Source organism: Paroedura picta, chromosome 8, assembly GCF_049243985.1.
Source record: "Paroedura picta isolate Pp20150507F chromosome 8, Ppicta_v3.0, whole genome shotgun sequence".
In the NCBI taxonomy this organism is placed as follows: Eukaryota; Metazoa; Chordata; class Lepidosauria; order Squamata; family Gekkonidae; genus Paroedura; species Paroedura picta.
This window is the reverse complement of record NC_135376.1, coordinates 11,394,050-11,420,813: the sequence shown is the minus strand read 5'-3', so window position 1 is coordinate 11,420,813 and position 26,764 is coordinate 11,394,050. Positions and strand designations below refer to the sequence as shown.

Sequence of the window (26,764 nt, the reverse complement as noted above, 5' to 3'; positions counted from 1 at the left end):
TTCTGCAGCAGTCTGTGCGATACCTGATGTTGGCTACAAATGCAAGCAATAAAGGAGAGCAATATCCAGGGAAACAAAAACAAGGAAACATTGCCCATAATGTGCTGTTATGCTACAAGAATTGAAGAAGAAATAGGGGGAAATCCCTATTAAACTCCACCCAGTGAAGAAGAAGAAGAAGAAGAAGAAGAAGAAGAAGAAGAAGAAGAAGAAGAAGAAGAAGAAGAAGAAGAAGCTTTTCACTACCCAAAGGAATCTCAAAGCAGCTTACATTTGCAGTCTTCTTCTCCCCACAACAGATGCCTTTTGAGGTTGTGAGAAAATGGAGAATTGTTTTCTTTTCTGCCCTGGCTATATCAATTAAGACAGAGAACAATTTAGGGGTCTCTAAATCTTGTTGAAGCTGAAGATGAGGAACCAGTGAAGCATTTGGTTATGGGGGCATTTCAGCTGCAGCTTTCAGTTTGATTCTCTTTCAGATACCCTCTCCCCCCAACTTCTCTAAACAACTTCTACCAGAGCTGCTGATGAGACAAGAGAGGGAGACCACGTAGATCTTAGGGAATGAATATTGTTCCTTTTTAATCCTTACTTACTTAACAACATCCCTATGAAGTCCTCTTCCCCTATTTGATGCTTACAGAGACATTCTCAGATCAGTTGAGTGATGAGTGATCAGTTAGGATTCCAAGCTTGAAAATTTCTGGAGACTTGGAAGTAATGCTTGAAAACAGCTTGGGGTGGAAAGGAACCTCAGCAGGATAGGAGGCCGTCAAGTTCATCCCCCCCCCCCAAAGGTGCCATTTTCTCCAGAGGAACTGACTCCTGTATTCTGGAGATCAGCTGTAATCCCAGGAGAACTCCAGGGTCCACCTGGATGTTAGTAACCTTAAGAAGGAAATTTACTGTGTGAGTGGGGATTTGAACACAGGACTCTGTGGCTTAAAAGATTCTCTCTCTCTCTCTCTCTCTCTCTCTCTCTCTCCCCCTCTCTCTCCTTTATCGTATGAGCTGTCTTCTGTCAAGCCACCCTTAAGTCTTTTTTTTTTTAATTTAGTCAGATAAATGAAGGAAATTCTCTCAAGGGCAAGTTGCCCTTTACCAAGCCAGCGGACTCACAGCTCCTTCTGCTTTCCTCTTGTTCTGTCCCGAGCGATATAAACTCATTGCCATTTCATGTCCACTCGGATTGCGCTCAGCAGCTGGAAGAGCAGATGTTTGCCAGCTGGAAGTCCTGTCTTGTTTGGCGCGAGAGACCTGCTCAGGCCTCTGGGTAGGCTTCTGATTTCTCCAGGTGATTCTGCCTTTCTCACCTGCCTTTGAGTGTGATTAATATGGGCAGCTTTGAAAGTTTTGTCATACAGCAGCGTTCTTGTCAAGAGCCCAGCACAGGTGACAGCCCAAGAGGGTCCAGCTTTGTTTTGTAAATGCCAAAGTGTGTCTTTCTGGAGGAGGAAGATGGGGATAATTATTTATTTATTGCTTCTTACTGGTCAGGAGAAACACGTTCTAGCCCTTAGGCTTATCAGCGGGAAAAACTAAAAAAACAAGGAGGGATCAAAAGCCCATATCGAGAAAACAAGGCAGAGGCCCAAAGGTCGAGCCGCAAATATATTTTGAAATTAAAATACAAATATTTATTATTAAGTGCGCATTTAGAAGCTTAAAAGCAACCTTAAAGTCTAAGACACAAGAGGGATGAAATACTCTTAGTATGGCTCTGAATAGAGCCTCTTGTGGCGCAGAGCGGCAAGGCAGAAGACATGCTGTCTGAAGCTCTGTCCATGAGGCTGGGAGTTCAATCCCAGCAGCCGGCTCAAGGTTGACTCAGCCTTCCATCCTTCCGAGGTCGGTAAAATGAGTACCCAACTTGCTGGGGGGTAAACGGTAATGACTGGGGAAGGCACTGGCAAACCACCCCGTATTGAGTCTGCCATGAAAACGCTAGAGGGCGTCACCCCAAGAGTCAGACATGACTCGGTGCTTGCCCAGGGGATACCTTTACCTTTACCTTTTTATGGCTCTGAAAGAAAACTTTTACAAGATGATGTAGCGATGTTATTTTAACACCTGCGACTTTAAGTAAAATACGTTAAAGGTAAAGGTAAAGGTATCCCCTGTGCAAGCACCGGGTCATGTCTGACCCTTGGGGTGATGCCCTCTAGCGTTTTCATGGCAGACTCAATGCGGGGTGGTTTGCCAGTGCCTTCCCCAGTCATTACCGTTTACCCCCCAGCAAGCTGGGTACTCATTTGACCGACCTCGGAAGGATGGAAGGCTGAGTCAACCTTGAGCAGGATCTGGGATTGAACTCCCAGCCTCATGGACAAAGCTTTCAGACGGCTGCCTTACCACTCTGCGCCACAAGAGGCTCTAAAATACGTTAAGGGAATGGCAAATACTTGCTGGAAGTGTAAAGAAATTCCGGGCACCTTTCTCCATCTTTGGTGGACTTGTGTCAAGGCGAAAAGATTTTGGGTGCAGATACATGCTGGAATACAGACTATTCCAAAGGTAAAAATTCCAGTTTCAACCAGAGATATTCCTACTAGGATTCACAGATGAAGAAGTGGACAAGCAATATAGAACCCTGTCTCAGTACATGGTAACAGTAGCAAGGATTGTCTTCGCTGAGAAATGGGAAGACCCGCAAATACCAGCAATAGAGGACTGGACATTTAAATTAACAGAACTAGCCGAGATTGCCAAATTGATTATCGTCCTGAAAGGAAACTCTTTTCATAAAAGATTGGAAGCCTCTATTGGAATGTTGGCGACAGAGAGATAAAAAATGATTTACAGACTGAAGGCTTTGAAAACTAAGTTTAATAAAAAGAATATAAATGTATTAAAGAATCGTGTATAATATAAGAAGTTAGAGCAGAAAACAGAAACAATGGTGGTTTAATTCTTCTGCAGGAAACTGTGCTGCCAACGTTCTTTTGTATTTTGTTTTGCTTTTCCCCCACTCCCCCTTTTTATTTAACTCCTTTTTTTCTCTTTACTCTAGGACTCTGTTTTACTCTCTGTTTATTAATGAAAATCTTTAATAAAAATGTATATGTAAAAAAAGCTTAAGACACAGTCTGTGCAATATTGCATGTACAGTCTCAACAGTTTCACATGGTATGGCCATAGACCGGCCTTTATCAACTTTTCTTTTTGGAACATTCCTCGTGCTTCTAGAAACTCCAGAGGTGGTGTGCAGAAGATGGTTGGGAAGCATAGCTGTGTACGTGCCCACCCTTTCGAACACCCTCCAGGCCCATCATAGGCCATTGGGGGAGAGAGTGGATTGACATGACCATATATGGCCATATCATCCAATAAATGCTTAGCACATTTTAAACATTAATTAACTTCGACCCCTTTAGGAAACCTTTTCAGGGCCATCAAGCAACCCCAGGGTTTCACAAAACAATGATTTAGAAAGTCTGCCAAGCACGTTTCAACCCTGAGGGTCTTCATCCGTGGTCAAATAAGCTATGTGCCCACATATAATAATACAGTGATTACGTTCTTTTGGTTAGCACAAGAGGATACACACTTGGTCTTGGATAGAACGGTGGTTGGATAGAACGGTGGTTGGTGACAACTTCCATTTTTTTGTTACTGTGAGCACCACATCTGAAATTATTATGTATTGTTGGGAGCTTCACTTTTTTATTATTTTTATGCTACCCACCAGGTCTCATTGTAATTCTGTACTGTAATCCCATCTGCATATAGCTTAGTGGAGTGGTTGGTGTAGTGGTTAGGAGTGCGGACTTCTGATTTGGCGAGCCCCCACATGCAGCCAGCTGGGTGACCTTGGGCTCACCACGGCACTGATAAAACTGTTCTGACCGAGCAGTGATATCAGGGCTCTCTCAGCCTCACCTACTTCACAGGCTGTCTGTTGTGGGGAGAGGAAAGGGAAGGCGACTGTAAGACACTGTATATTTGACCATCGTGTGCAACCATTGAGACTGTATATGCAACATTAAACACTTATTCTGATGTTATAATGTTATTTTTAATTACAGTCAAAGTAGTTCAGCAGTGGAATTGGCTGCCTAAGGAGTGGGTGAGCTCCCCCCATAGGTAGTCTTCAAGCAACGGCTGAACAGATATTTATCTTGGATGCCTTAGGCTGATCCTGCACTGAATTGGGGGTTGGACTAGATGGCCTACATGGGCCCTTCCAACTCTATGATTCTGTGAGGACACCCAAGACTGAACCCAACACCTTCTACATGCTATTGAGCCACAATCCCTCCTTGCTAAGCTGCACCCCGTGATGCAGCTGCTATGTAAAAGGCTATGTGCTGATAAAACAATGCATTGCTGTGTTCTTTTTTCCTGGACTGTAAGGCATTACATAATTTTTTGCTTCCAAAATAAATTAAGTAAAGTTTATCGAGCCCACTCAGCTTCTCTTTCCAGGGAGCTGTAGTTCAATTTCATTTTTAATTGGAACTGGACGTTGTTGACTTTTTGAGTCCTAGTAAGATATGGCAATAAAACAGGTACTACACTTGGCATTAAAATATTCTGAACTCCTGTGTAGGGAACTGGCCTTAGGAAACTATTTATGTTTCACCAACCAGGAATCTGTTGGAATAACAACAAAGTTCCCTTTTTCAAGTGGCCATTGGGTTACAAATCACTTTTCTTGTATAAAACTTCAGTGACTTTGTAAATGGACAATAAGGGGGGTTGGGGGTGTGTGTGGAATGAGCAGAATCAAGATGAGAAATGTGACCCCAACAATGTGTTCCATGCAGTTTTGGAGAGTTTTCTGAAGGCCCTTTTTTCGCTGTCTTGCTGGCAACCTGTAACTTGAATGGCCTCCTGACGAGACAAAGTACTGCTTACCGACTCGGTGAGCTTTCTCCTGAAAGCTTTCACAGTACAAGCAATTCTAACCTGCTACAGGAACACAAGAAGGAAGTGCAATCCATTACTTTAATACAGCTTGCCAGCAAGGTGAAAATGCTTCTTTACTCTGCCCACAGCAGAGTTCTGAAACTCAACAACTAGCATGCTTCCCCCCTCCCCCTCCAATGAAACGCCAACATGGAAAATCTGATGGTCAACGTTCCGCAAGAGTGGTTCTAAGCTCAATGAAGGTGTGCTGACTATTGTTGTGCTTGCCCCTGTTGAATGAAGGTGCAGGACACAAATATTTGGCTTCATGAGGCTTTATTCTTGGCTGAGCTGCATGAGAATCACTCACCTGGAAGAGACCAGAAAAGGCCATCGGGTCCAGCCTCCCACCTTCCCGGGGACTTGAAAATCACACTCCTGACAGGTGCTCCTAACTTTCAACAAAGAAGAAGGATGGACCAGAACAAATGGGATGAAATTAATTCAAAAGAAATTCCATCTAAACACCTGGAAGAAGTTCCTGACAGAGCAGTTTCTTAGTGGAACAGGCTTCCTCGGGAGGTGGTGGCTTCTCCATCTTTGGAGATTTTTAAACAGAGGCCAGATGGCCATCTGACAGAGAGGCTGATTCTGTGAAGGTTCAAGGGGGTGGCAGGCACAATAGGGTTGTGAGTGTCCTGCATAGTGCAGGGGGTTGGACTAGATAAATAAATAAATAGATGACCCAGGAGGCCCTTCCAACTCTATGATTCTATGATTCTAAGACTCCACCAGCCTATGAGGCACTATATTCCATTTATGAACAGCCCTCACCATCTGAAAATACCGTATAATATAAAATATTATAATATTTCAGTAATACAGCTGTCATTTGAGCCCATTGCTCCCAGTCCTTGTCTCTAAAGTAGCAGTAAACAAGATGGACCCTCTCCAAAATGTCTGCCTTTTATGTGGTCGAACACAGCTATCCTATTCCCTTCTGGCCCTCATCTTCGGCAAGCTACACACATCCCATTCGCTCAGCCTCTCCTTGTAAGGCATGAATGCCAAGCCTTCCACCATCCTAGTCACTCTTCTTGAACATGCTCCAGAGTGTCAATATCCTTCTTGAACTGTGGCCCCATTGATAGAGCATTTTGTGCTAAGGTTATTAGGTGAGGCAGGAAGCTTACGAGTCAAAAACGATGTGAAAATAACTGAAATTAAAGAAAAGCATCATTTGTTTCTTGGTGGCATCCGTGTGATGCAATCTTAAGAGCTGGCTACATATGCCCCTCTGCCAAAATTGTACCCAGGAGACAAAAAAGGTTGTCTCTTCATGCTTTACATTTACATGGGCTATATGTTCCTTTAGCAAACAGGATTCAGTTGGCTCCTTGGGTCCAGGGGGAAAGCACAAAGCATCCCAAAGAGCCTTTAAAAAAATTAACCAGTATATATATATTTCATTTCAGTCACCGAAGCACCAGTGCACACGCCCCATTCTATACTGAACGGTGTGTCCGAAACAAAAATGGAGGATGCTGAGAGGTGAAAATATACAAAGAAGAAGGGGGGATTCTGCTGGAGAGCCAGAGGGTAGGAAAGCCATTGTCGAGTGGCAGCGTCCCATTTAGAAGGGAAAATGGAATGGCGCTTCCTCGGACAGATTTTATTGATGAAATCTGTCACCCTTAGGAGCTAATCTTATGACAGTGCCTATGCCAAGAAGAAAACGTTGTTCTCCTTCTTTACCACACAAATAGCAGTTGCACAACTCTGGCGCAATCGACATAACTGGAGGAAACAAAATGTCGTCGTATTTCCATTTAGGCAGCGAATAATTTCCGTTTCCTTTCACCGAGGATGTTTTCCACCTTGTTAAACCTTTAGACAAGCAACCTTCTGTCTCGCAGGGTTTCCGTGGTTCACGATTCCAAGTACTTCCCCATTCCGCCCTTTGTTTTTGCAGCTTATCGGTGCCGTGGCCTCTTTTGCTAGACAAGGCCGGTGTAATGGCAGGAGAGGAAAGAGGCACACATTTGTATCACGCCGGAACACTTGAGTGTTAAACGGAACGTGGCCGGCTACCTCTGTGTGACACATCATTGAGTGTGATGACATTCTGGGCTGTTTTCCATAAGATTCTTGTTGAACTTTGCTCCTTCGACATCTGTGATGGGGAATGCAGTGGCATGATTAAGCATTTAGTGTAGAGCCCCCAAAATGAAGGTCTTGGCTGCTTTCTGGGCAAAAATAGTCTAAGCTGAAGTCTTTCAATATCCTGCCCACAAAGAATGTGTATGTCACTTTCTTTCATTCCGGCTCTGATGATATAGTTGCTTGCATGTGCTGTACGTTGCAGCAGATGAACAAGCGGAGGGTGACATCTAATTAAATTCTTGCAATGCAAAGTAGTTATTCTTTTTTTTTTTTTTGGCCAATAATTTAAATGGCACTTTGCTTCCCGTCAGTGATTTTATGCATTGCCAATTAGTACAATGAAAAAGGGATTGTTCGCAGAACCTTATGACTCTAATTGGGGCTTTAGTATGAAAGGCCCATCAGAATAAATATCCAATAACTCATGCTTTGTCCGGTGAAGAAAGACAGGTCTCAGAGTCATTAATATGGGCTGTGCGCATTCTGTTCTTTGCACATAGCAGAGGACAGTTTCAGAATCTGCAGGATTACATGTTACAGGGGTCCCCATGTGCAGCCTAAAGGCACAAAACCCTTTGGGGAGTTGACCATTGCATCAACAAGTGTAGCAAGGAATTCCTGGCAGGGTGCTCATAGCTTCACCTGGGCCTCCATAGAAAGGGAGGCATCAAAAACCACTCCTAAATTCCTGATGGTGTGTGACATTATCAATTGCACATCATCTCGGCAGAGGTGGTATACTTCCTTTCCTGGTCCCTTCTTTCCTAGACATAGAACCTCTGTCTTTGAGGGTTTAGGCTTCAGGGGACTCTATCAGAGCCACGTAGTCATTATTATTATTATCATTTATTCAATTTCTACATCACCCTCCTAAAACTGGCACACGGTCTCCAAACACCTGGCAAGGAAAATTAGGAGTGTGTCTGGTTGGCTGTCCATCAAGTAGTAGAGCTGGGTGTCATCCACATACTGGTTACATCCCACCCAAATCCTTGGACCAGCTGTTCAAGAGAGCACATGTTTATGTAAAATAGCATCCAGGAGAGAATTGCATCCTGAGGCACTCCACTTGGGAGAAAACAGTGGTGTGACTGCTCTTCCCCACCCTCTGTCCCTGACCTTGGAGGAAGGAGATGAGCTACTTTAAGGCTGACCCCTGTATCCCCATGTTGGCAAGGAAGCAAGTTGAACACTGCTGTGAGATCTAAGAAATCAGCAGTGTTGACCCACCTCAATCCAGCTGCATTAGAAAGCCATCCATGAGGGTGATCAGTGCTGTTTCTACACCATTGCCAGGCCAGAAATAGGACTGGAATGGGTCCAAGACTGACACATCCTCTAGGAATGCTTCTAGCTGAACCATCACCCACTCAACCATGTTTCCCAGAAACAGCAGATGTGAGACTGGGTGGTAGTTGGCAAGGTCCTGATGTCTTCTTTGGCAGGGAACAAATCATGGCCTTCTTCGGACCCCCTGAGAATGTCCTGAAGACAGGGACAGACTTAAAATCTCCCAGAGGGACTTCCTAATCTTCTCATCACCTGCCTTAATGAGCCACAAGGTTCACAGGTATAAGAGGCAAGTGGTCAGGCTTCCCAAAGCCAGCACCCTATCCACATCTGTTGGATCCCCAAAGTATCCATTTTTTCCACCAGAGTACCCCAAATCCCACTTGGCAGTCAGTATCCCTAGCATGTATACAAGAAAATATCTTTAACATTATATTAATTTTAAAAGTCATCCAGTTAAGTAGAACTTCTGTCTGACTATTAGAGTTATGCATAATATTACTTCCTGACATTATGTGATTGGTTATGCCTTTGGGTTGACTGGTCTGAGTTTGGCAATATCTGGAGATTTGGAGAATGGAGCCTGAGAAGAACAGGGTTTTGGGAGGGCAGGGACTTCAATGGCCATAGAATCCACCTTCTAAAATATCCATTTTCTCCAGGTGGACTAATCTCTGTTGCATGGAGATCAATTGTCATCTTAGGAGATCTCCAGCTACTACCTGGAGGTTTGATTCCCTGCTCCTCCACGTGCAGCCACCTGGGTGACCTTGGGCTTGTCACAGCCCTGATAGTGCTGTTCTTACAAAGCAGCCCTGTCAGAGCTCTCTCAGCCTCACCTCTCACAGGATGTGGGGAGAGGAAAGGACGGTGATTGTAAGCTGCTTTGAGACTCCTTCAGGCAGTGAAAAGTGGGGTATAAAAGCAACTCTTCTTCTGTTTCCCAAGCTGAGCTTCATTTCTAACAGATAGTGGCATTCCAACATGAGCTTTGCTAGAGGGGCCTCATAACACATACATGTGTAGTTCACCTATGTGCCAGGTTCTTGTATTTATATTGTTAACATTCTACTACAGGGATAGTCAACCTGTGGTCCTCCAGATGTCCAAATGCTGGCAGGGGCTCAGGGGAATTGTAGTCCATGAACATCTGGAGGACCACAGGTTGACTACCACTGCTCTACTATACCCAACTGTGCATCTATCACTCAGAAGGTGCTGGTCTTCCATTCACACCAACTTGGATGCAAACAGACCTGTGAGCGCATGTAACGCATGCCTGTTACACAAACTTTCCTTTGAGCAGCTGGAGCAGTGTGGGCCTCCATACAAATGAGCATTGAGGCCATTAGTTTCTACATGCTGTGGCCTTGTCACTGAAGTCAGTGCTCTGAGAATTACTTACCCAGCCCTTTCTGCCTTTACATGGAAATCAGGAATCTAAATCAAAGTGTCTGTGATTAAATTGGAGGAAGAGGTCTGCAGAGATTTAGGGGAAGTTTGTAACTCTGGAAGGGGGAAAGTGAGAACGGAATCCCCCATGTGAGGACAGCCCCATAACAGACACACACTGTAAGCATTCAACTACAAAGGGTTTCTTTCTGAAATCATAATTTTAGTCATCAGAAGGGGGCACACGGAACATATTTGATGTATTCATTCTCTCTCTCCCTCTGTATGATAATTCAGTTGACAAATTATAAGACCTATATTTTTTTCCTGACACTTTGAGCATCAGAATACAGTTTTTTTGCCTGTACACAGCTATGACAGAGTGAAGGCCAGTGGACAACTCTAGTAAAAACAAATCTCAGAAGGGAGGGGCAAGGGACTGCATAGACCAGGGGTAGTCAAACTGCGGCCCTCCAGATGTCCATGGACTACAATTCCCAGGAGCCCCTGCCAGCGAAGGCTGGCAGGGGCTCCTGGGAATTGTAGTCCATGGACATCTGGAGGGCCGCAATTTGACTACCCCTGGCATAGACAGAGGGTTCCCTACCAATACAATTGCCGTTTCCTGTGGTAATGAATTTAAATTAACACTTGAAATACACAATGAAATACTTCCTTTTGTCAAGCCAGAGATTGCACATAATGAGGTTGGCAGTAGAGAAGAGTCATCTGTCCCACTGGAGAACTGCCACCCTGCCACCTGAGGGAGTTTGAGGATTTGGGCTCCATCTTTGCGGTGGATAATAGGTTTCAGCTGATTTTCATGAATATTCCATCAAGTGGCCCAAAGTTATTTGTGGCTTCTCCCTGTTAGGAAACAGAACAGAAAAATGCAAACAACAACAACAACAACAAACCAAAAAAAGAGAGAGAGAGAGAAGAGGGAGGGATGGAGTTGACTAAGACGTTGTTTGATGGAACGCCGACATACTTCTTCTCGAGAAACAGTGGATTTGTTTTGCTTTAAGGCCATGCTATCATTTTCGGAATTGCACACACCTTCCTTTCCAGATTTCATGCATAACCATGGTAGCCATTCTTCCTCTCCCCCCCCACACACACCCTGTTTTATCCTCGCTACAATCAGTCCATGAAGCAGGTTAGGTTGAGAGAGGAAGACTGGCCCCAGGTTTACCAGCAAGCCTTCATGGCCGAGTAGGGATGTGAGCCGGGGCCTCCCAAATCCCAGTCAGTCACCTTAAAAGCCAGTGTGGGGTAGTTGTTATGAGCAGCGGACTCTAATCCGGAGAACCGGCTTTGATTCCTCACACTTCCCGTACGTGAAGCCAGCTGGGTGACCTCGGGCCAGTCAGAGTTTTCTTGGGGCTGCTCTCACAGAGGCCTATTATGCACGGCCGCTGAAACGGCGGCATGGAGAACGAGGAGGAGGAAGAAGCAAAGCAAACCGATTACGCACGGGACGGAACGCAATGACGGCAAAACCCAGAGTATCCAATTATGCACGTGGATACTCCGGAGCCACTTCTGGTTGTGCCCTGGTCCCGGGAAGCTCCACTTTCTTCCGCATCTCGCTAACGTGGCTTTTTCGGCGGCATACATTGACTCTGCGCCCGGTTGCCTCCTGCGGCATGCATAATTGGTGATTTTAGCCGCCGCCATTCCACCCCGAATGTGGACTTTTCACTCCGTGCATACTGGGCCAGAGAGAGTTCTCTCAGCCTCTCAACCCCACCTTCCACACAGGGCATCTGTTGTGGGGAAAGGAAGGGAAAGTGCTTGTAAGGCCCTCCTTTGGGTAGTGAAAAGCACTATACCGCACCAGATCTCTGCAATGCTGATAACTGTCAAACTATTGATCTGAAAACTTTCAGGGAAAAGACACGGGTGCCTCTCAAAGGTCACACGCAACCTTTGCTGCCACACTTCAGTTGGTAAGAGAGCAGATAAGCTTCTTGTGACAAGAGCTAAGCGGCCATCGCACTTCCCCACAAAAATGGCACTTGGATGATGACTGGCCATATGTTTGAGAGTGTTAGATTTCTTCACAGTGGATCCTGACGGTTTAGAGCAAGGGTAGTCAAACTGCGGCCCTTCAGATGTCCATGGACTACAATTCCCAGAAGCCCCTGCCAGCGTTCGCTGGCAGGGGCTCGTGGGAATTGTAGTCCATGGACATCTGGAGGGCCGCAGTTTGACTACCCCTGGTTTAGAGGAAGCCCACGATGCTTCCAGAAAGTATCCCTGGAATCTTGGACGAGGGGATCCTTCCTAGATAAATGGAGTAGGAAATGGTGCCTCTGTCCATGGAAAGAAGATGATGGTTAAACAGTTAAGTCCTGTCTATCAGTTCAATTTTCAAAATCCCTCTTTAAAAGAAAAATGTAGAGAAGCATTGCAGGCAAATGTTCATTGTGGGAGTGGAAGAGAAACTAACAGGGCAACCCTTAAACAGAGTTGCACTTCAAAGCAGGAGTAGTCAACTTGTGGTCCTCCAAATGTTCATGGACTACAAGTCCCATGAGCCAGCATTTGCTGGCAGGGGCTCATGGGAATTGTAGTCCATGGACATCTGGAGGACCACAAGTTGACTACCCCTGCTTCAAAGGACATAATGTTACTTAGGATTGAACTGCTACTTTACAATAAAGGTGGCCAAAAATCACCTCAAAATGGCTACATTGGAGGTACAGGCTTGGGAGAGCAGGCTGGTGATCCCCGGCCCTAAAGACATATGTTTGGTCTCAACCAAGGCCAGGGTTTTCTCAGTTCTGGACCCGACTTGGTGGAACGAATGCCCAGAAGAGCTGCGGACCCTACAGGACCTGTTCCAGTTCTGAAAGGCCTGTAAAATGGAAGTCTTCTGCCAGGCAAATGGGTTGAGGCCAGTAAGTTAGAGGCCACCAATAATCCTCTCCATAATCCTCCTCCATAATCCTCTCCATAAGAAGGAAAGAAGTAAAAAAAGAACAGAATGTTAAGGCCTCAGCCTCACCTCCCTCGCAGGGTGCCTGTTGTTGGGCGAGGAAGGGAAGGCTATTATAAGCCACTTTGAGACTCCTTCAGCCAGTGAAAAACAGGGTATACAAAACAGTTCTTCTTCTTCTTACTTTGGTTTGTGATTCGAAATCACTGGTGAATTTTATCATTGCACATTTAAAATAGACACACGCTCAACAGCCATTTGGGGGAAAGGACATTAAAAGGATAGGTACATTCACAGGATGTTCCAGTCTTTAAATAAAAATACTTAATGTCCTTGTACTGCTAAAATAGCAGGGAAGGCACTTTCTGCAGACAGACTTTTCCATGCAAGCCGCCTCTTAGGACTGTCCATCTGACAGCAGTCAAACTGTGGACGTGGTCTTTGGTACATCCAGTGCTTTGGAAGAAGTGATCAGAGGGAGTGGATGTGGGCTTTTCACTTTTGACATTCAGGGTGCCAGCTTGGGGGGAAACCTGGTGGCATGCAACTAGTTTAAACAATCAAACAAGTGAAATGGTTTTTATTTCAGGGGGCATTTGGTGGAAGACTTGTGTTTTTGTTTTCTGTGTTGCTTTTCTTGTGTTGATAGACCACTAAATTTGTTTTATCTTTGCAACTTGTTGTTGTTTGGTCACTTACTGTGACTTGAAGGAGATAAGAAAGGATGTAAATTATATATCTGTTCCAAATAATTCTGGTAAAGCCTTGGAGGAGGAGTGTGTCTCATGGCTTAAGTGCCACTCAGCGCTTAACACCCACTCAGCGTAGCTGTCCTACCCCTGAGTGCCTCTTCCTCCAACCAGTTTGCCTGTCTGTCCAGTAGCCAGCCAATCACCTTCCATCCCTCACCGCTGACCATCCCCTCTTCCTTCCACTTCCCTCTGAGGCTTGGAGGCTGCAGATACCTGCTGTATGAGAGCTGCCCTGCCAGTGAGTTCCCTAACAGCTGCCTGCAGCCTTTCCAGGTCCTGGGAGGAGGGGGAGGCCATCCGCAGAGGTCTTCCAACACCATCCCCAATCTAGCGCCCGTTGTATTCCGGAATGCAACAGGCTTGGCCTCTAGTGTATATGTGTGTGTATATAAATTCTCCCAGCATATTGTGTTGTTTTTTTCCTTATAGAATTGTGTTTAGAATTATTATGGCACTGGGCACATTGTATCCAAAGTGTTATACAAATGATGATGATGTCAAGGATGCTGAAAATCTTTTTTGGTTTACGTTTGTGTCTTCTCAGCTTTCCCTGCTAGAAGAGATGGGTTTCGGAGGTGCTCTTCTTTACATTGATCCTTGTGATTTACCAAAGGTGCAAAACCTCAGCAATAAAGCATTTATGGTATCCTTAAACAGCGGAGGTGACCCTTCAACACCTGGCTACCCGAGTATCGGTGAGTATTTCCAATGGAGCTCTTCCCCTCCATTTAAAAAACAAAACAAAACTGTTGATAAAGAAGCCATCGGTTGAAAGCAAGAATGCTGTATTCTGAACATGGTGCCTGTGAGATAAGGTTTCTGCCCAGCAAGTCTTCTGTTGGGACAGTGAAGATACGATTGACTGTAGATTTTTGTTTAATGTTGCTTTGGAACCAGCTGGTACCACAGCAGAAGGATTTTCGCCTTGTGACTGAAGATAAGCCGTGGCAGCCATTTTGTAGCTGGCTCCGCCTCCTGTGGCAGCCATTTTAGGGCAGCCATTTTGTGGCTGCACCCGCCACACTGATTCAGAAGTTCAAAGGCACTTACGTAGTCAAAAAAGTTGGGGACCCCTGAAATGCAGCATGACCCAGATAATATAGCTGATACAAGCTGAGTGTGTGGTATAGTATCTGTGTGACCCCTGGTGCTTTGTGCTAGTTTTTTTCCCTTGTAGTCTAATCTGCCACAGAAGAAACAACAACATGCTGAAGAGGTAGGTAGGAGCAGAGCCATCATGGTGGAAATGTCCAAATAGGCTTGGAAGACCTACGTTTCCATCCCTACTCCCCCGCGGAAAGTTAAACGGTGACCTTGGGCCAGTCACTTTTTCTCTCTGACCAATCCACTTCACATGGGTGGTTGTGAGTATAAAATGGAGGTGGGGACATTGATAAATCACTTTGGATCTCCACCATGCAGGAAAGCAGGTAATAAACACCTAAAGAAATGAATCGGTCTGACCTTTGCAGCCAGAGGGGAACAAATGATTGGGAATCCTGCCAGTGGCTATAGCTGAGGGTTGGCTGCCGGTGCAGCTGCTGTGCTGATAGATTGTTGGCAAACATTCCAACTTTAAAAGGTTTCGGAGCCACTGCTACCCTTATTTCAATTCCAGAGTGGTCCCATGTTGACCCATTGCAATAAAGACAGAAGGAGACCTCATGACCCCTTAAAGACAACCGGTTTGGTTGAGATGCAAGTTTCCATGGATCACATACATGGAGTGAGTCCGCAGCAGTAGAGACATGCACATACGGGTTGGGGAATTCCTGGAGATTTGGAGGTAGAGCCCAAGGAGGGCAGGGATAAGGGATGGGAGGGACCTCAGCAAGGTAGAATGCCATAGTGTCCATCCTCAAAGACAGCCGTTTTCTCCAGGGATATCAATCTCTTTTGTCTGGAGATCCATTGTAATTGTGGGAGCTCTACAGGCCCCACCTGGAGGTTAGCAACTGTTATGTCCATACACAAATTTGTATTTATTTATTTATGTGATTTATATCCCACCACTCCCATACAATGGCTAATGGTGGGTCACAAGGTCCTCATTAAAAATTAAACCTCCCATTAAAAGGACATAAAGGTAAAGGTAAAGGTATCCCCTGTGCAAGCACCGAGTCATGTCTGACCCTTGGGGTGATGCCCTCCAGTGTTTTCTTGGCAGACTCAATGAGGGGTGGTTTGCCAGTGCCTTCCCCAGTCATTACCGTTTACCCCCCAGCAAGCTGTGTACTCATTTTACCGACCTCGGAAGGATGGAAGGCTGAGTCAACCTTGAGCCGGCTGCTGGTATCGAACTCCCAACCTCATGGACAGGGCTTCAGACAACATTTCTGCCGCTTATCACTCTGTGCCACAAGAGGCCCTTCCCATTCCTCTCCCCACAGGGTGCCTGTTGTGGGGAGAGGAATGGGAAGGCGACTGTAAGCCGCTTTGAGCCTCCTTCGGATAGGGAAAAGCAGCATATAAGAACCAACCCTTCTTCTTCTTCTTCTAAAAGGACATACCAGTACAATATAAAAATGCACATCAAACAGGTGAAATGACACAAGCCCTGCACCCAAGACTCATAACCACTATTGGGGAAGAGAGGGGGCCTAGCTCGCAAAGCCCAGGTGCTAACGCAAGCCCTGGGAGGGGGTGTGTGTGATCTTCCAGTGATCTTCCTCACTGACCTGACCTATACCAATAAACACTTGTGGATTATGTGTAAACAGGGAGGGGAGATACATTGATGATAAAATGCAAATGTACAGTCTGTTGCCTTTCAGTGTTTAATTTTTACCTAAGGTAAGGTGACCATTCTCAGCATCCGTGATAGGTGTTAAATTGTCTTATCGTATCTAGAAAGGATGTGTTAATGCTTGTAGCGTGATAAGAATCCATAACGCTCAGGAATGCCTAGTGAAAGGGTGTCAAGCTTCCTGACGAGTTCAACCTCAGCCGTTTCATGCCAGAATTCCTTCGCGAAAGAGTGGGCATGATTTTAACATAAGTTGAGCAGCTGGATCTCCAGATCATGGAGGTAGATCTTGTTTGAGGATGGAGTGGGCATGAAATGGTGCCTGGGCAACCTGACTGTGACTTGGCCAATGCTGTTGGCAGCTGTTCTTGTCCAGAGACAAATGTCTGATCAATAGCCATGGGATACCACTTGTAGTATGATCGGAACCCAGTATGTTAAGGGAGGCCCATGAAATAGCATCAGGCTTCTTGATGAGTTTTGCTTCAGCCATTTCATATTGGCTGAAGTTACTTCTCTAAAGATTTGTAAAGCCAGCTTGGTGGAGTGGTTAGGAGTGCAGACTTCTAATCCGACGAGCCGGGTTTGATTCCCCACTCCCGCACATGCAGCCAGCTGGGTGACTTTGGGCTCATCACAGCACTGATAAAGCTGTTCTGACTGAGCAGTGATATCAGGGCTCTCTCAGCCTCACCTCCCTCACAGGGTGTCCGTTGTGGGGAGAGGAAAGGGAAGGTGACTGTAAGCCGCTTTGGGACTCCTTTGGGTAGAGAAAAGCGGCATATAAGAACCAACTGGTCATCGTCTTCTTCTTTTTTTTCTTCTTCTATAAGCTAAGTCTCTGGATTCCCAATTAATGGAAGCTCATCTTCTTTAGGGATGGAGTGGGGAATGGTGTTTGGGAAATTTGACTTTGGCCAACGTTGTAGAGAGCTGTGCTGAGCCACAAACAGATTGCCAGAACAACAGCCATGGGATGCATTTTCTGAAGAACCATACTAAAATCTACCGGGTGAGAATCCCTCCCACCAAATTCCTACTGGGAGAATTCCTCCTCCCATCTCAGGATGGCCCTGCTTGTTACCCAGCTGGTAACTGCCCCACTTCTCATACCTTTAGGATTTCCACTATGGCGGTTGCAGCTGAAGTCTTGGTTTCCACCCTTGTAGCTAAAGCCGATTGAAAGGTCCATGCTGCCAGCGACACAGCGGGATACGTTTCGCTCCTCTCGGACTTTTCCCGAGGCTACATCTTCCTTTTCGCCTCCTAACACAACAGGAGCGAAGGGACGGGAGGGAGAGAATTAAGACCCTGACTGAAATTGTAATAAGTTTCCACCCAGAATATTTGATGCAATTGCTTGTCCAGACGCTGAAAAAGCCTGACTTGAATTGGCACGAAATCAGCTGAGGCAACCAATGCTGCGTGACTGGAATGGCAGAAAATAGAAATATTTGCCTACTTGTCAGAGAAAGGTGTTAGCTAGTCGCAGCGTGAAACGCCATGACAGCACAGTAGGGAAGGCACTTCACATTTTTCTCGGCATCTCAACCTACCTGACCCGGTGTTCTCAGAACTGCCCTGGGGAGTGATGGAAGAAAACATAGCACTTCTCTGGCTTTATTTCTGCTCATTTCATGGAGATGACTGGAGAATGGCTCACTGTTTTATCTGCTCACTTGACTTCACAGTGTACCCAACAGGAAGGGTAAAGCTAATTGGAGTGACTAAACCAACTCTTGTTGTAACAAATGTTTCCAGAGTTTATTTGCTGCCTTTTCCCTGTGGATCCAGTATGTGCCCTTTTGGGGGTTTAGAGAATGATTTTGCACAGATGGAAATGTAGCTTATAGTAGGTTTGCCAACCTCCTGGTGGAGCCTGGAGTTTTCCCGGTGAACCCCATGGCTCTATTGCTGAAATCCTACCTCTTCCTAAACCCTACCTTTATTAGGCTCCTCCCACAAAATATCCTGCTATTTCCCAACCCGGAGCTGGCAATTGTATTTTGTACCCACGAAAATAGCACAGTGTGTTTATGCTTAGTGTGGTTTGTGCATATTTAGAAGCTCTCCTCTTTCAGAGTCCCTCAGTGTTTTCCCACCAGCTAGAAAAACAGAAATGGATTGTTTCCCTTTTGAATTTTCATTAAACTCTTTTGTAATTCCTTTAATTTTTTTCTCAGATGTTTCTCCTGAGCAGAAAGTGCCAAATTTACTCTGAAATGTTTGTTTTAAGGTAAACTCAGTAACTTAAGCTTAACTTAGAACCATACTTTTTTTCCTCAGTTCCTTTCGCCATATCAATATAATTTTTGCTTTCTCCACATCTTTGTCTCAGCCACAAGTCTCCAAATCCCCCTTGAGATGTCATTTAATACAGCAGTCCCCAACCCCTGGTCCGGAGACCGGTACTGGTTCATAAATCACTCGGTACCGGGCCACAGCTCCTCCTCGTCCTCCTCCCCGGCTGCTGCCTCGGGGGCTGCCCTGCTACTCTGCCACTGGCTCACCTTTGGTGCTCTCCAGCGGCCGCTGTGGCTGGGGCTCCCCCTTGGCATGGCACTGCACAGCTGCTGCTGGCAGCGCCCCCCAGCGGGCGGCAGGAAGTCAGGGGCACTGGCAGGAAAGCAAGTGGAGCAGGGGCTCAGCCAGCGGCAGCGGCAACATCCCTCGACAAAAGACTACCCCCCCCCCGGGCCTCAGTAAAATTGTCAAGCGTTGACCGGTGATAAAAAGGTTGGGGATCACTGATTTAAAATATGGGGAAGGATGATAACTCATTAGTAGAGCATCTGCTTGACATGCTAAAGGTCCCATGTTCAGTCCCTGGCATCTCCAGTTAGAAAGATCAGGTAATAAGTTATGTGAAAGGCCCCTGCCAGAGACCCTGGAAAGGTGCCAACCGCTTGGGTAGACAATACTGACCATAATGGAATTGATGGTCCAATTCAGTACAAGCATACTTCATGTGTTAATGTTTTCAAGGTTTGATGGCAGCTCACTTCAGTCATGTAACTGCTTGTCCATCCCAGTTCTCAGAACATGGGGAAACATGGGATGGACATTGCTGGTTCCATGTAGAGAAGGAATGTTCCAGTCCCCTGATGATGGGCAGTCTCTCAGAGGCAAGATTTTCCCTCCATTTTTCTTTCCCCTTCTCTCTGAGCAGCCCGAGTGGTCTCTTTTCTTCTTTCCTGAAGCAATATGGCTGCCCCACTCTGACATAGTATTATACTTTGTTTGTTTGCTTAACCCAGGAACGCGAGGGAAGGATTGTGAGCCCCTTTCAATGTAAATGGCACTGGAGACTTTTTTACATTCCAGATTAACAAAATATTTTATTCAGTGTAGAGGGGAAATGTCAGGTGAAATGAGGGGTAAAATCTCTGAGGTAACTCAATATAGATAACTCTGAGGCAAAAAAACACAAATAAACTTTAGTTCTTATGTTTCAGAGTTTCTTAAGCTTTTCACAGAGACTTAATTTGTTTTTATGTTGAGAGGATTTCCTTCCAGTGTTTTCCCCAAACACTCCAGTGTACTTTCTAATCCTTTTAGCTTCCAGAAGGCTGGTATACTCTTTCCAGTTCCCAAAGCTTTTCTCCTGAAACACCAGTACTGAGACTTGCAACTGACTCTTATGGTTTCTATAGACAGTTTCTAACCAAACCACACCAGTGATCTCTTAATTCTTCAGAGCTATCTTTATTTAGACTGAGTAGGAAAATTCCTTATTTCTCTGAAAGGGAAGAATTGTTGTTTTTTGTACTCCACTTTTTACTACCCAAAAGAGTCTCAAAGTGACTTACAATGGCCTACCCTTCCTCTCTATCTAAAAAACACGCTGTGAGGTAGGTATGGCTGAGAGAGCTCTGAGAGAACTGTGAATGGCTCAAAGTCTCCCAGTTGGCTGCATGTGGAGGCATGGGGACTGAAATCCAGTTCTCCAGATTAGAGGCCACTGCTATTAACAACTGTACCAAGTTGATTCGGTCTCCGTTCCCTGGCCTGAATCTGAGTCTCAATCTAACTACCCACTCCTCCTTGTCAATTTCCCCAGTATCCTGTTTGTGTTTAAACAACTCTCAATCAGGGCTGAATTCCAGAAGTGTCATTATTCAACTCTTCTTATCTAGGGATAAAATCAGACTGAATCCTCCGCAACATCTAGTTCAAATTTTTCTCTCTGCTCAGCTGATGCTATAACCAATCAGATCTCTTCAATCCCTGGCATCTCTACATAAAATAAGGTTTTTCAACCAGGGTTTGGTTTCGTGACATCCCTGGAAGGGTTTCCTGAGTGGGTGGAAGTTAATTAATTTTGTTTACATTAAAAAAAAAAGAAAATTGGTAAATGTGTATCAAGTGATCTGCCGTCTTCCCCAAATTGGCCAACCTGGAGGAGGTGGAAAGGGGAAGGGTCCTGGGTGGGCATGTACACAGCTATGCTTCCCAACCATATTCTGCACCATAGTCATGCCACTTCTGGGGTTACTTGAAGCCTGGAGGATGGCTCAGGGGTTTCCCAATGATTTTAAAAAAATCGAGAAAGGCTGATTTAAAAGATTGTGCAGCAGGTGATGCAAACGCCCCGCCTGCTGACATCCAGGAGAGCCACTGCCCATTAGACAATCCTGACCAATCGTCTGACTCAGTAGAAGCCAGTTTTATGTGTCCATGTTTTTACATCTGGGCTAGAGATCTGACAGCCGCAGTTTCTGATTCGAGATCAGTGAGTCTCAATAAAGGTCTAACTATGAATAGGGTACTTCTTTTATTTTCCCATTTGAGCTATTGATTGGCTGCCGCACTTTCCCACTTCTAGCTGTTGTTGGCAAAGAACTGCTCGGTTTCACACGAGTGCCATAGTTCAGAGTTGTCTTCGACCAGACTCTCCCCCATCAGCCCTCCAAATGGCTCAGTAAATGAAGATATGAAGAAAAGCTATTTGCCAGGCTTCGTATGCAAATAGCAGACCCACGTTGCATTGAGATCCCCGTTCCTAAGATAAGCTACTCGGTAATAGGATTTCTATCTCTGTAGTTGGGGGGGGGGGACTATATGTATATATAATGTGCAGATTCTCAGAAAGCAATGATGGCAAGGAGAGCATTGCGGGTTTTTCGGTGGTGGTTAATGCTGAAATATAACTGGTCAATTCAATCAGGGCCTCCTGCGCTTGACAGGCAGTTCCAGTGATGATGGTTGCATCTCAAGAATTAACCCGTTAAGGCAGGGCTAGTCAACCTGTGGTCCTCCAGATGTTCATGGACTACAATTCCCATGAGCCCCTGCCTGGCAGGGGCTCATGGGAATTGTAGTCCATGGACATCTGGAGGACCACAGGTTGACTACCCCTGCGTTAAGGTACGGCCCTTGTGAAAATATGTTTTATAAATATCTTACTTCTGAAGGACTCTCGGGGCAAGAACTGCAAGGGAATTTGCTATAGAATCATAGAGTTGGAAAGGGCCATGCAGGCCATCCAGTCCAACCCACTGCTCAGGGAGGATCAGCCTAAATCATCCATGATATTGTATATCCAGATTTATGAATTATGCGGTTCTTCTTATTTGTCATATGTACTTCCTTTTTGTTATATGTAAACCACCTTGAGCATGAAGGGGTGGTGGTGGTGGTATAGAAATGGAATGAATGAATGAATGAATGAATGAATGAATGAATGAATGAATCTATCCAGTCTATAAAGACTGCCCATAAGGGGGAGCTCACTACCTTCTTAGGCAGCTGATTTCACTGCTGAACTATTCTGTGATCCCCCCTCCCCATTATCTAGCCATTATCCTTAGAATAATAGAATCATAGAGTTGGAATGTACCTTCAGGGTCATCTAGTCCAACCCCCTGCACAATTCAGGAACTCACAATTGCCTGCTCACAAACAGTGACCACAATTTCATGCCCAAATGATTCCCCCATTTGGTGATTTGCCAGTGCCTTCCCAAGTCATTACCGTTTACCCCCCCAGCAAGCTGGGTACTCATTTTACCGACCTCGGAAGGATGGAAGGCTGAGTCAACCTTGAGCCGGCTGCTGGGATTGAACTCCCGGTCTCATGGGCAGAGCTTTCAGACTGCATGTCTGCTGCCTTACCACTCTGTGCCACAAGAGGCTATATGGGTAGGTCCAAGGTAAAACTGGGATACCGGAGTGCATAGTGATAGAGAAGAACATGAGCATTCTGGGCCTTTCAGAGACTTGTTGGGATGATGATAATCAATGGGATACAGTGATTCCTCAATACAAATTATATTGGAAGGATAAGGAAAGAGTGGGTTGGAACCGCTTGAATAGTTGAGATCGGGTTTTCTGGGGATTCCTTTGCTGAGGGTCAAGTGAGGGGGCAATTAGGATCTGCACCCAAAGAAGCGGATTTTATTGTAGAAGCAGACCAAAAAAGAAGTTGACCTTTTAAAATTGCAAATATGAACGATATCGCCAGTGCGGAAAAAGTCTGGGAGTTTCTTCTCACTCAGCAGATCAAACATTAGAAAACGATTTTAAAAAGAGCAAAAGAATTATGGAAAGCGCTTAGATGAAATAACTGTGCTGTAATTGGTGAGTTTAATCATCCACACATTGATTGGGTCAATATGTGTTCAAGTCAAGGGGAAGAGGCTGGGTGTTTAGATATTCCCATTGCCTGAGCCATGGAACAGACGGCGACAAAATCTACCAGGGGGAGGCCGTCCTGGTCCTGATCACAGGAAGGCTACTGCGTGTGAGGCAAATACAAGGGGACACAGGTTTTGGCAAATAAAATGCCGGTGACCAGGCAGGCAAAAAGGGACTACGATGAACCTACTGGGGAAAAAATGAAATTAAAGACCAAAATAAGAATTTATTTAAGTACATTAAAGGCAGAAAACAAGCCAGGGAGGCAGGGGGGCCCTCAGACAACCAAGGAGAAAATGGATTCCTAAAGGAGGATGGGAAAATGACAGAGAAGCTGAATGCAATTTTTGCCTCGTCTCAACCAAACACTTGGTGGAAAAGCTCCACCTTGCAAGCCCTTCAGATCTGTGTCAGCTCCATACGGGCCTTCAGCTCTTTCAGGAGTTCATTCCACCAGGTTGGGGCCAGGACTGAAAAAGCCCACGTATACCTCCAATGAGCCAGGAACCATCAACAAATTCAAACTCATGGAGCAAAGGGCATAAGTAGAAAGACGGTCCCTCAGATATGCAGGGCCTAGACCACCACTGGCCTTGAAGGTTAACACTAAGACCTTGAACTTGAGCTGGAACACAATGGCCAACCAATGCACCTGCCTCAGCATCAGGTGGATATGGGCCCTCCAAGATGACCTAGAACAGGGGTAGTCAACCCGTGGTCCTCCAGATGTCCATGGACTCCAATTCCCATGAGCCCCTGCCAGCATTTGCTGGAAGGGACTCATGGGAATTGGAGTCCATGGACATCTGGAGGACCACAGGTTGACTACCCCTGACCTGTGAGAGGATCCTGGGAGAGGATCCTAGCATCCACATTATATACCAACTGTAATTTCTGGGTCAAGGACGAGGGATGGCCTGCGTAGAACGACTTACAGACATCTAGTCTGGAAGTGGCCACTGTGGAAGTGAATATACTTTGGAAGATGGCCAGTGCTTGTCCCATTCAGAACTGTTGGTTTCAAGAGGGGTTTTGAAAGACCTGAGTTGGATTGAGGTGATGAGAGAAGTCCTATACCCGACTCAACATGATTTTCCATATGGTCCTAATTGCTCCTGGATATAGTTACAGAAGGGTTTAGCAACTTAAATGACTATGCAGAACTAATCCTTTTACAACATCCTCTGTGCTGGAAGGCATAATTCTTGAGCATAATTTTCTGATTTCTGTAATCAAAATTATATCTTTGGAACTGAGAATTATATTTTTAAAAAAGAACAATAAGAAGTTAATTGAGCTTAATTCAACTTTTTTTGTTTTCTTGGTTGCAAAATTATTTCTACTTTTCCATTAAAAAAAAAGAGGGAAGAAGTTGAATCTAAATCCAGTAAAGCGTAGGCTGAGGAAGTCAATAGAAACTAGGTTCATGGGAGATAATGCCTCTTGTTACAGATAAACATATAGGAGTATAAATACCATGTTTTAGTCACATGATGGCCATGTTCCTGCTGCTGAAACCTTCTCTTTTTCAGGCATTTTCTAGTTTTAATGCAGGAGAGAAAAATAGCCCCATTGTGAAATCGTAGCAATTGCTTTGGAACACCCATGAAAAATTGGTGGAAAGCTCTTGACACTTGCTACTTTAATCGGGTGGTATTGTTTAATTGAGCATAGTCCATTATGCTGCAGTATTTACAGAAGATCACTTGGAATGTGCATAAGTACACACACTGCAATTGAAATTTAGACCCATGTATTTGCAGTGAGCCCAACAATGTGATGTTTATTATTTTAAGACTAGCTGCCTGTTATCTGACTGTCCTCTGCTTTTATGATTTTCAGAAATAATTCCTTTGAGGAAAGGAATCGAGAGGCTGAAATTAACCGGGAAATTCAGTGTTGTCTCGCTGTTTCGATCCCACGTATGACATGTTCTAAGATGTTTCCTTGTAGATCATCTTGACGTTTACAGGATTTCTAGTGCCCTTTTTTGTGTGTTCCTTCAAGGAAGCGTATAACGCCAAACTCCAATTTTTAATAGCTGCATTTTTTTTTCACTGCATATTTGCCTCTGCAGCTGTGTGAGCAATCTGCTGGAGTGCTTTCTTCCCTCACCCCAAAAAAGATATCTGTATGTTTTCATGACATCCTCTCTAACCATTGCATATACACAGCCACAGTAATAGCTCTGCCAGGATCAAAAATGGAAGCAACCCTAATTTACCTCTGATTGAATGATGATATTCTATCCCTATTCAACACTACGATTTTCTGCGTAGCCCAGATGCCGTCATGGAGAATGCTTTGAAGCAGTAGGAAACAGGAAAGGCACAGACCAGAGAGCCAAACTCTGCATTTTGGGTGGTTTGTACATTGCACATGTGGAGTAGACATATGGCTCTCCATACACATGGAAAACCAGCATGGCGTCTTGTGGCAGACTCTGATCGGGAGAACCAGGTTGTGTTCCCCATTTTTCCACCAGAAGCCTGCTGGGTGGGGCCTGGGAATCTTCTAGAATAGCTCAGATGCAGGCATAGAGAATGCCTTGAGGCAGTAGGAAGCAGGAAAGGCACAGACTGGAGAGCCAAACTGCATTTTGGGAAGTTTGTACAATGATGTGGTGTAGACATGTGGTGTGGATATGGTGTCCTGTGCACATGTGGACATGTGGGATGTGCCAGTGTTTGTCTCTTGTGGCCCTTCCTTGCATCCCCAGGGAACTGCTGATCACCACTGACGGATGGTAGGTGAATTTCTTCCAGGCCAGGCTGGATTCTGGAGATTTTTGCTGGCGGGATCGCTTGGGCGAGGAAGTGGGGTCACTATGGTTGGGCAAGTAGTCGTGAGTTCCTGCATTGTGCAGGGGGCTGGACTAGATGGCCCTTGAGGTCCCTTCTATGGGATGAGGCCAGGAGGTGTCCAAGGTAGCTTCTCAAGGGGGATAATCAAGGGCAATAAAAACGAAAAACACATGAGGTGTTCAGCTGCTGAAGCTCCCAGCGTCAGTCTAAGCAGGATTTGATCAGTGGTGAATCAGCGGCGTCGCAACATTTGGGGAAAGGGACGGCTCCTCGGCATTAGAAATCCCACCTGCCCCTAGCTGTACTTTTGCTGGGCTCCTGTCAATCAGCTTCCCCTGCCTTTCCATGCCCTCCCTCACCTTCCCTCCAGACACCCGTACTGTATTTTCTCATTTTACCTGTCTAAAACCCAATTAAATTGATATTCCCCTTGAGCTTCCACTGGCCCACATGAAGCAAAGAGATATCAATGCCATTCATGCATGGGGGAAAATAACCCTTGGAAAAGTAAAAGGATGGGGGGGGGATCACCACCTGAAACAAACTTTATAGCATATGTGTTTGCAATTAATCTTCAGTCTGTCTGTCTTTGCCTCTGTTTGTCTCTTGTTTATTGCCTCTCAATGCCTCTTGTTTCTCCTCACACTGTTGCATGCAAGTTGTCAGCAATACAGATTTGGTTATTTTTGTGTCGTTCAGGAAGGAATGTGAGAGAGTCAGCCAGAGGGCACAATAATGAAAGCTGATTAACTCTCTATCTTTTTTATATATTTTATTTTTCTAGTATTATTAAGGTTATACGACAAACGAGTTGTCAGAGGCACTTTTCGCTTCTAAACATAGCTGTGTTCCGGATCAAAAGATTAGTGACTAATTAACTGACTGTATATTTTGTGATACATAACATCTGCTTATATGGCTGGAGATTTGGGAGGGTTTGGGGGGGCAACATCTGGGTGTGGAATTGGCATCATGGTGGGTGGGCACGTAGTTGTGAGTTTCCTGCCTTGTGCAGGGGGTTGGAATAGATGACCCAGGAGGACCCTTCTGATGATATGAGACCTTGGGGTACTTGTGGTAAGCTAAACATGAGCAGGCAGTGTGATGTAGCGGTAAAAAAGGCAAATGCAATTTTTGACTGTATCAACAGGGGCATCACATCAAAATCACAAGATGTCATAGGCCCATTG

General features: G+C 45.3%; 1 protein-coding gene across 4 annotated transcripts in view; it reads left to right on the top strand.

Annotated features, from left to right (window-relative positions):
* Window positions 1-26,764, top strand: part of NAALADL2 (N-acetylated alpha-linked acidic dipeptidase like 2) — a 552,606-nt gene that overhangs the window by 263,476 nt on the left and 262,366 nt on the right. For all 4 annotated transcript variants that reach the window (XM_077348363.1, XM_077348364.1, XM_077348365.1 and 1 more), the window contains exon 5: window positions 13,934-14,084. In XM_077348363.1, the coding sequence (XP_077204478.1) occupies window positions 13,934-14,084 (151 nt within the window). The remainder of the gene's footprint in view (window positions 1-13,933; window positions 14,085-26,764) is intronic.